The following is a 10,813-nucleotide window of genomic DNA, read 5'->3' on the forward strand; positions in this document are numbered from 1 at the left end:
TGGTTCTGCGTGAGGATCAGGGTGAAGAGGAGGCATTTAACTTGCTGCACCACATGCTCCCGTGCATGTCCTGGTCCATGCTGCCTCCAAAACTCAGCTGCAACTTTGCCCTGGCAGATTTGGGTGTGCAGGAAGAGGCCATCTGAGCACGGGGTTTCCTACAAAATTCGAGAGCAGAATTACCCTGGGAAGGAAACTGAGCTTCTTTTTCAGCTCAACGGTTGGTAATTTCGCTGCGTTTAATCACGCCGCACGTTTGACATCATTGCCTTTTCAAACTGTTCAAGCCAATTGTTCCACCAAAGTAGCAATTGGACGTGAATATTCAGAAGCTGCTCTGGGGTGCTCAGTGGTAATTGGTCACATCACTCACATGGTCTCCTTCCCATTCTGATGGGAAGAGGATAGAAGTTTGCTTCACGCGGATACTTAAACACCCACACAACTATTTTTTTTTTTCCTGGGGGTTACTACAGGGGCTTGAACACTTATAGTCGGAGGTCACAGAAGGGGAACAAATGACAGGAGAAGTCAATTAAAATGGTGAACGCAGATGCCGAAAAATGTTTCCTTCTTCACCCAGTTTGGTCCCCGCTGTTGGCCCTGCTGATACGGGGGATTTTTGTTGGTTGGATGTGATGCAATATACTGTGGCCAGCTGAAAGGGAGGAGGTTTAGGTGGAGATCCCAACTGCAGCCGTACCGATGTTTCCAGGGACCCAGAGCTCATACTGGGAGGTGGTTGTGGCAACCCAGATGTGAAGTTTAAGAGAGCAAGCATGGTGAATAATGAGTATCCTTTAGGGTCTGTGTAACTCATACACCATGGGCCTAAGAAAAACGCTTAAGCGCCAAGAAATATTCGGGGAGAAATTATCTGAATCATTTAGGGAAATTATGCCAGCAATTTTACGACTGGTGGGTCACACGTGTAGCGGGCACCACATGGATCTCCTCTTGACTTCAAAGAGAGGATTTTTGGTAAGGGATGTCTGCAGAGCGGACCGTCGTGTAAAGCAGCCATGCTAGGCGCTGTGGTTTGTGATCTTCTTTATTATGCTCTGATACACTGAAGAGTGTGTGAAATTATGAACGGGGGCAACTTAAAAGCTACCATTTGTCTAGAGTGCAAAATAGAAAGCCCAGTGTGATGTTCCTCGGTCAGAAAAAATTACTCCTGATGGATATATTTTACTAGGAAGTAGAAGATAACCCAGGATGGCCAGAGGAATCCAAGGGTGTTATTTTTAGAGACTGATAAAGGTTCCTGGGTAGCTACTCACTAACACGTAAGAAGTAGTTCATCTTACTCAACTCAGATGTCCTCCTTCCTTCTCCTTCCAGTAAAACCTAACTAAAGTAGAAGAAAAAGTAAATAAGAATCGAACAAAATTAAGGACAGAACCGCAGATATTGGTATGATTGTGATCTACCTCCTGTAATTTTGCAATCACACTAAAAATGCAGTTAGCTTGCAAATGACCTAATTTACCAACACCTGGGCTTGGCTCCTCGGTAGCACATAATAAAAGCACGTTACACCGGTCACCTTGGGGTGGTTTGGTTGGGGCTGGAGCTGTGTGTCTGTTGGTGCTAGATCAGCCTGCGGGTGTGCCTCTCTGAAGCTTGCAGGATATATGTTCTGTAAATAAATACTGTTTAATAAGTATTCCATGTGCATTTTATCATTAGCCTGATGCTATAGAGCCGTGCAGACCCAACCTTGATTTATAAAGCTGTTAAAATGTTTGACCTTGTTTAAATAAAAGCCTCAAGGTTAATTACAACAAGCATTCTATATACACTCTCTCTGTTTCGGTCGCCCTGATGATTTGTAGGAGGAAGGGGTAATAAATTCTCATCTTTTAAAAGTGACTGCAGTGCAGAAGCGTAAGAGTTTGCTTTTCTGACATTTTCATGTTTTACCACACTTTGATATGTGATATATCGAGCGATGATGAGCTGCCTTTTACTAGGGAGCACTAGAAACTTGATATTTTTACTTAAAATATAAGAAGAAGAATTTGAGAATGGAAAAAAAAAGGTTGTTGGGAATAAAGAGTTGGAGCTTTGCTCCTGGGTAAGATGTATCCATAATGAGGTAAACAAAGGCATTGGGTTTTTTTTTTCTTATTGCACAGAAAACAAATTTCACAAAATAAAAACCAATTTAAGTTTCTTTTAAAAGAACTGGGAAATATTGAGGAAAGTTAATTGAAGCACATTCAAATTACAATAAACACATACAGGCACAATTATCTTCTTTTGACTAGTGTGTGGCTTAGAGATGTTTTTATCTTTTGTTTATTGCACTATTAAAAATATGGAAAGGCATCAAGAAAGGGTAGATAGCCACCATATGGAATTACATATTTTCCCTATTTATATTTAAATAACTATCCATGAGAAATTATGCACAAATCATGCAATAATTCCCAACTGAAATGACTGTTTAGAAAATAAAAATTCTGAGGCAGAATATTCTTTTCATATTAAATTGCCCATTTTCTGTACATCATATATGTTTGTACAATACCAAAAAAATGCTGCATTACAGCCCAATACAATTTGTTCACAATGCTAATGAAGATGGATAGAGGACATTGTAATATACTGCAGTAATTCATAAGCAGTGTGGGAAAACAAGACAAACAGGCTCAGAAAGCTGGAGCATAATTTTTTGTTCCCATTTTCAGAGTGAATAGTGGTAATTTTAATAACCTGCTGGTTTGACAGATTTAATGATGCCGATTAACTTTTATTGCTTGATTTATGTCATGCTCACATTTGGGGTGAATATTTGTGCCTGCGAAGTTTGAGTGGCTGGTTTTAGGCAGCTAAAAAGAAGCCCCTAATACCCCGCAGAGAACTTGGCAAGCCTGAAAGCCTTGTGTTCGGGATGCCACCCTTTCCCTGAAGAGGCACGTTTTGAGCCTGAGTCTCACTTTGCCACAGAGCCGTCCCCCCTCGTTTACGGACAGAGGGTCCATCTGCCCACCAAAAGGTTCCTGGGTCACACAAGAATATTAACTCTGGCTTCACTTGCAGGCAGAAATAGGACTTGATTTCTCTGATTGCAAGTTCTGATTAACTGGGACGAAGCTGCGAATGCTGAGTTCATTTTCACTTGTGATAAAGCCCAGAAGAGGAAATATTTTATCAGCAAAATACCCAGCTTTGATTTATGCCTCCTTCAAAAAGGAAAATTATGAAATCTTTTGACTTTCTAAAATGGGAGCAAAAACTCCAAATTAGCTGATGTGTCCTTACATGCTCAATACATGTCAAATTTTGCTTGTCTGTCTGTCTCTCTGACAATTCTAACAATTTTAGGTTTTATAATTTATTCAACATCTCTTGCCCAAGTCTTTAGATTAATAGGTTTTAATCAGGCCTCTCTTTTCTCCTCAGAGAGACGAGGTGAAAAGGCAGAAAGCCCCACTCACCAAAATGAGCCCTTCCTCCTGTTGAGATGCAAAACTACAAGTGTGTGGGCCACACTGAGAAGCACCGTTTCAGGAGGAGGCTGAAAACTGCTGTACACCCTGAAAACGGTAACGTATGAATATCTGCAGCATCTGCTTTTCTCTAGGTAACCACTGTGCATGCCTAATGATGGCCCCGTCCTTAAAAGCACGCACCCGATCCGACGCACAGCAGCACACAAAGCAAAAAGTTTCTTCCAATTTAGTGGACTTTAGTTTTCCTCTAAAACCTGATATAATTTTAACTGGACGTTCAGGCCCCAAGCGCACCTTGCATCAGCTGCCACACACCAACCCGCCTGCCCCTCCACATGCCCCATCTTGCTAAGTCAGATGTGACAGCTGTGCCTCCTCATTTTGGCCAGCCAGGCACTGGGGGGTCCCTGGGAGTACCCTGGGACCCTCTCCCCATCAGGACATCCTGATCAGCATCTTGCGGGATCATGTCTCGCAAACTGATTTACTGTAGGCGTATTATTTGTGTATGTAAGTGTGTGTGTGTGTGTATGGGAGGGGGGAAGTCCTGCTGTGGGGTTAAGATGGTGATTCATTTATTTATTTTAGAGGAAACTCTTCCAAGAAATGTTCAGGTCTGTCAGAAATAGGCAAAAAATATTCAGGGAGTTTGATCTGAGTTTTATGCCTTGTTTCTTTTAAAAATTTGATTAGATCCCCTCTTTGATGCTGTCTTGTAGATCGAAAGGTTCAGTGGCTGCATAAACTCCACTTTGTTTCCAAGGGGTGTTTCTGGTTGGTATCTGGGGAATTATAAGGAGTCCTTAGTACATTGGCACTAGGGAAAAGGGTTTTCAGTCTAGTAAAAGGTGGCCTTCATGGAGTGCTGCTGTCACACTCTTCTGGCAAAATACATCACTGTGGTCCAAGTACTGCTGGTAAAGGTGTCTGCTCCACGCTAAACTCTTAGTTTTCATCCTTTCCTTGTGCTTCCAACTCTCATTCGTCTAATTCATGTCCTGCCTCTCCATCTGTTCACATCAGCTCGAATGTGAAGCCATTGAAAAGCTGGAATCGTAGTTGAATGCTTGTGTGAAGGGATCCTGTCTCGGGCACAACGGTGTGGGGGAATATCGGCACCACGCCAGGAGGTGGGATATGTATTCTTGTGTGCCATCAACCAACCCCGCACCCAACAGCCATCTCTTCACACGGGTGTGGGTATATGGCACCACGTTACTGAGAATTATACAGAAGGATCTATGGAAAAATTAACTTCTGATGCCAATAGCTTGTTGCTGGCATCACCAGAGTTGTTCCCGATTTCCACCTGTAAAAATGCCTCACAACCTTCTCTCCTCTCACATTTAATTAGCAGTTAGGAACAGTGTCACTGTAACCGTGGTGGTCTAAAGATATATATGAAACAAGGTTGGCACGGAGGAATAACACCATTTAATGGAGCGACTGATACCAGTTCCCATTTTTAAAAATTGCCATGAAACACTGTAGCACTTCTTTAAAGAAATGGTACCTCAAAGGGCGAAAAAGTTTGGCCACAAGCTTTCTTATCTTACATTTTAATTTTTACGTTATTTTATTTTATTTATTTATTTATTTCTTAGTTTCACTTAATTTCATTTATATTTCAACAGAACTAATTTACTGGGGAAAACAAGATTTGGTTGAAAACTATGAACCAGGCCTATACCAAAGTTGGGCAAAAGAACTGCCAAACTGTTGTCCAGAGGTCACCATACTAAAATAACCTGCTGTTTTCATCTGCCCTTAATGGCACTGAATGTCAGAGGTGGAGAAGTGAAATGTGGACAGTCCAGAGCTGTGGCACGATGACAGTCCTGCCATGCAGCTGGCTGCAGGCTGGTGCCTGATGCTGCGTTGCTGGCACAGCCAACTCTGTCCCACTCCATCTCCCTTTTCCTTCCTTCCTTCTCTCACATTCCCTGATAACACTGATGGGGATCCCTCCTGGCACCTGTGGATGTGTCGTGGTTTAACCCCAGTTGGCAACTGAGCACCACCCAGCCGCTCGCTCACTCCCCTCCCAGTGGGATGGGAGAGAGAATCGGAAGGGTAAAAGTGAGAAAACTCATGGGTTGAGATAAAGACAGTTTGATAGGTAAAGCAAAAGCTGCACATGCAAGCAAAGCAAAACAAGAAATTCATTCACTCCTTCCCATCGGCAGGCAGGAAAGCAGGGCTCCATCACACGTAACGGTGACTTGGGAAGACAAACGCCATCACTCCAAACGTCCCCCCCTTCCTTCTTCCCCCAGCTTCATATACTGAGCATGACATCACATGGTATGGAATGTCCCTTTGGCCAGTTTGGGGCAGCTGTCCTGGCTGTGCCCCCTCCCAGCTTCTTGTGCACCTCCAGCCTGCTCAGACAGTAGAGCATGGGAAGCTGAAAAGTCCTTGGCCAGTGTAAGCACTGCTTAGCAACAACTAAAACATCGGTGTGTTACCAACATTGTTCTCATGCTAATATCAACATTGTTCTCATCCTAAATCCAAAACACAGCACTGTACCAGCTACTAGGAAGGAAATTAACTCTACCCCTGCCGAAACCAGGACAGGATGCAATATAGTTAAGATGCAGCCTGAACAAGACAAAGTATGGGATATCTACACATGCAGCCAAAGAGCATTTCATTACCTCCTCTACTCTTCACTCCTCTCTTGCCCTCCCTGTTCTTTGGTTTCTCCTGGGGAGAACCGGTAGAGAAAAAGATATCTCACACCGCACCAGCAGCTCAGTTTGGCACTCATGGTTTATCTGGGAATGGGCCTTCAGTACTTGCACTGATTAGCTCAGTCTGTTGCTTTTGATGGTCTTTGGGTCAGGTGTGAAGGGAGATTGTTCTGAGCCTCAGACCTTGCCTTTTGCTTGCGGTTTCTCCACTGCCTTCTGGCAAGAGAGCAGGCAAGGACAATTTGGGTAGGAGAAGGCGGTGCAGCACCTTCTCCTGCCCTCCACCGTGGGAAGAACACAACAGCAGGGTCTGTAGCATGTTGCTCTTCAGTCCTTTGCTAGATGCACACTCTAGCTCAGCTTGGGAAAAGCACATGGGAGGCAAATGATGTTGGCATGGCATTGGGGTTGGCATGGCATTGGCATGGCATTGGCATCATGAGTTTTCAGAGTTGTATTTTCCAAACAACTCCAGGTAAAAAGTTGTCCACATCCTTTTTTGGATTGCAGCCATCTGCCATCGCTTTGGCTATGCTTCTTCTCCCAGGGGGTAAATTTGATGGTGCCATTCAGGCAGCGGGGTGCAAAGGGGCCTCCTTTGGCACTGCCCAGTAGTCCCTCTAACCGAGAAACATGGTGGGGCGAGCAGTCCCAGCATCCACACGCCCCCTCTCCATCCCTGCCCTGCCAGTGAGACACAAGCTTTATGGGTTTTATTTAGCAATTTATTTTGTTTAGCAATTACCATTTATCTCTCTCCCCCAGGGTAAATTTTCTCTTTTTGTCCATGGCACTGTTAGGGACTGACCTGGGTGCAGTATTCCCCGAAGAAAATTAAACCCAGGAATCTTCCCTGCGGGGCACGGAGCATCGCGCTGTCCCGTGCTTGGGCAGTGCCGAGCACAGGGGGGCCCTGGCCTCCGAGACGGTCACTACAAATAAATAATACGAAGCCCTGGAATGACTCATTTGTCGGGAGCACACCTGCATAACCCATCCCACAGCTGTAGGGCTGGAAAGGCAAATAAAACAGCTGTAACCCAAGCCTGGAGGGTGCTGGGGACTCAGGGGAGGGAAGCCGGTCTTTCAAATCGCTGTAACCCAAGGAAGAAAATCATCAGCCTATATGCCTTTCACAGCATTTGATGACAAAATGGTTTGTGGCTTAGCCATTGTTTAAAGGCCATTCCTCAAATTCCTTGTTTACTGTCAGCAGGGTGAGTTGTGGACTCTGTGACTTTAGCTGTTAATGGGCCTAAACACTTCTGCCAACAGATTAAGCTTAGCTGAAACGTTAAGAAAATTGGCCCAAACAGAGATAGGGAGGATTCTTGTTTAGCTGTTGTTTCATTTGCATGAGAATCATTGTCTGCAGACAATAGCATTTCCATATCGCCCAAAGAGTGGGCAATTGGGTGAAACTCATTCAATTTCTGTTAAATGACAGAAATTGTTTGTTTGTTTGTTTCTAGAGAGAAAGAAAAATGCTCATTTTCAGCTGCAAGGATGAGTAGATCAGAAGTGAAATTCAACCCCAAATACCTCCAGCTCGTGATGGACTGGGAGCTAACAAGTTGGGACGACGCTGAAAGAAAACAAGAATATTAAGTAGTAAGCATGTTTAAAACAATTACTGTCTGCGGAAGAAGAGGAATAAGCAAAATTAGTCTATTTGGGGAAGGTGAAGAACAAGTTCCTTTAAAAAAAAAGCCAGATGTATTTTTGCTATGACTTGTGCTACTGAATTTCCCAAGTGATCCATATCCTCGTGTTGTTCCCATATAAATGCTGTCCCAACAGGTACTGCCGTCACCTGAACTTCTCCCAGGTTCAGCGTTCAGGAGAGGGTTAATTTGATGCTCAGGTGACATACATTTTTTCCGTTTCCCTCTCTGTTGTTAAAAATAATAGCCTGGATCCTATAATTATTATTTGAATTATAGCAGCACCTGGAGTCATCAGCCAAGATTGCAGCCCCCTTGCAGGAGGCACCGGCCAGAAAAATGGCAAGGTGGTTCCCCAGTGAGCTCCTCCTTCCCATGGGCACGGCCAACAGAGGAGGAGCATCATGGGGCTGGAAAGTGAAGGCTCGAGGCCACCACCAAGACCGGGGCACAGGGAGGAAAGGTTGTGTGCTGCCCTAAGCCCAGGCACATCTATGACCCAGGTGAGTCTATTTGGCCAGGCGTGACTGCGTGCTCAAGGCCAAAGTCTACCACACATTGGTGCAAGGAAGGATGAACGGGCTCAATACCTTAGAGGCTATTTTCTGTCTTTATCGCTGATTAGCGCCATGAGATTTACTTCAAGCACTATTCGACAGTTCCTTGCTTCAGGAGATCCTGCTGTTTTCTTTCTTTATTTTTTTCCTCTAAACCTAATACTTTTGGCCATCACTGCTGTTATTGGCAGTTACCTGTGGCTGCTTTAAATGCCACTGGATGCGCGGGGATGTTTACATTTCCCCAATTACATTGTCTTTGAACGGTTCTAAACTTGACTTTGATTAAACACGCTAATAACAAGAGAGGTTCCTTTTTTTTTTCCTTATGAATGTCACTTGCTTGAGTTGAAAAGACATGCTCTTAATACTCGCTTTTCATCTAAATCAAGAAAGCAACACTAAGCAAAAAAGTATTTAACTGTAGCATATAGGATTGTAAAGATGGTAATCAGGGACACTGGTAATTGAAGCTTTTGGGGGAGAACCTTTCTTCTGAATCCTTCAGTCTGTTTAATAGGATAAAATTAGCTTGAGTGGCTTGGTGTTTGAAGAGGTTATGATATAATTGGAGCTGCCTCCTGGGTTTGCTGCTGGACAAGGCGATCAGGTGGAGACATGGGAGGGCATGGGAACCTCTGAAGTACAAGACTCAGCTTCTGCCATACTAATTAGCCTAAATTAGCTATGCCAGTTTTCTGCTTCCTTTTGAATTTCCCTGATAATGCTTTTATCAGGAGTGTAAGAAAAGGAATATGAAAACGCGCACAAAGTTCACTGCAGAATGGCAAAAGCGGTGGCGACTGCCGACGTAAGTCTCAGGCTTATTGCTGCAAGCTTCAAAAAAACAGGGGGAAAAAAAAAGATTGAATAGCATTAGGAAATAACAAATGGATATCAAGTACAACCCCTAGGGATTTAGAAAGTACTATGGCTTGCGCTCTTGAACACGAAAGTTTACAAAGCATCTGTAAGAAATTGATTATCTTGAGGATTATATACATATTATTTTGTGGCCAACCCCCTCCCCCCCACAAAACCCAGCTCTGCTCTTGAGTGTTTAACCCAAGGTGAAGGAGGCGGTCCTCCTCAAGGCAAAACTAGCTCAGGATCTCAGTTTGTGCTCCATCATCCACAAGGCCCAGGAGAGGTTATTTATATTTTGTTAGCTGCTGCCACTTTTTAATTTTCACTTCTGACCCCAATTAATCAACTTTAACCATGCAAAGAGATTTGTGGCGCATTCAGTATAGCTTGCACAAATCTATTTTAATTGAAAATGTGTGAGGGGGAAAGAAAATAAGGAGGGTTTGCTGTTTTTCTTTCTATCCTGGAAGGGATGGCTTCTGTTACCAGTGAATGAAGCAAGTTAGGAGAGGACTTCAACTTTCCCAGGCATGTTAGGATGCACTCTCACAGATGAAGATAGCTCCATACCTGGGGAAGGCTTGAGGCTACGGGGAGATACAGATTTTTCCTTCCCGAGTAGCACCAGCCTTGATTTGGAGACAGCTATTTGGGGCCAGAATTGTCCATGCCTCTAATTGCACATACAGACATTAGACACTGCAGGAACAAGCCTCACATCAGCAATCTGCTCTGCTAATCACCATCAGGGTCCACTGGCTCCAGAAGGCCTCCAGTAGCTGGATGAGAGGGTGGAATGGGGTCCTGGGAGATCTGCTGGACAAGCTCAGAGGGTGTCATGGTTCAGGAGCTTTCAGACAGGAGTTTTCTTATGTTTCCCACCAAGCCCTTCTTCCATCCAATGCCCTTGATTTCTCCCCATCAGGCTGTCCCAGGAATGTTTTGCAAAGACCTGTGTGAAATTAGGAGAGGATCTCAACCTTATTCAAAGAGCAGAGTTTGCAAGACTCACCCAACCCTTGGCTTGGTCATGGTTTTCCACCATGTCTCCTGAATCACATCACATCACAGGTTGTTAAACAGCCTTGCATCAATCCATACTTAAAGCCATGATGGGGAGGGTAATGGGGTAGTGAGCTGATCTGAGACACCATGACGGATAGGGGTGACTTGTGACAGAGGACAATTTCTAGTAAAACTAGACTGGTTTAGATACATTCTGCATCTCAGCACAAGAAAACCAGCTTGAGGGCATTGCACTGTTACTATTCATCACCGTCTGCTTTCCATGGAAAATCAATAGGGATATCAGGGTTTAAAAACTCTGCTAAGCCATTTTATTGTATTTTGTCTTATTCTTTCTGTAGAGCTAACTGGTTGAGCTTGCATTTCTACCAACTGCTTCAGAGCAGTTTGGAAGGACCTGAGAAAATGAGTTTGCTTCACTGTCTCCTTCCTTCCCATGTACAGGGTACCTGGAACTGCTCTTGGTGTCCTCCATCAGTTAGGGGGATGTGGTCCTCAGTGGACCATACAGTTCATATTCTGGTTTTTAGGGCAGTAAATCA

At 44.1% G+C, this 10,813-nt stretch overlaps 1 protein-coding gene across 1 annotated transcript in view; it reads left to right on the forward strand.

Annotated features, from left to right (window-relative positions):
• The first annotated feature begins 825 nt into the window (after positions 1 to 825).
• OTX2 (orthodenticle homeobox 2) overlaps positions 826 to 10,813 on the forward strand; it is a 116,201-nt gene continuing 106,213 nt past the window's right edge. Inside the window, exon 1 of the mRNA XM_009322933.1 lies at positions 826 to 981. Coding sequence (XP_009321208.1) covers positions 826 to 981 — 156 coding nt within the window. The remainder of the gene's footprint in view (positions 982 to 10,813) is intronic.

Source organism: Pygoscelis adeliae, unplaced genomic scaffold, assembly GCF_000699105.1.
Source record: "Pygoscelis adeliae isolate BGI_AS28 unplaced genomic scaffold, ASM69910v1 Scaffold314, whole genome shotgun sequence".
NCBI lineage: Eukaryota > Metazoa > Chordata > Aves > Sphenisciformes > Spheniscidae > Pygoscelis > Pygoscelis adeliae.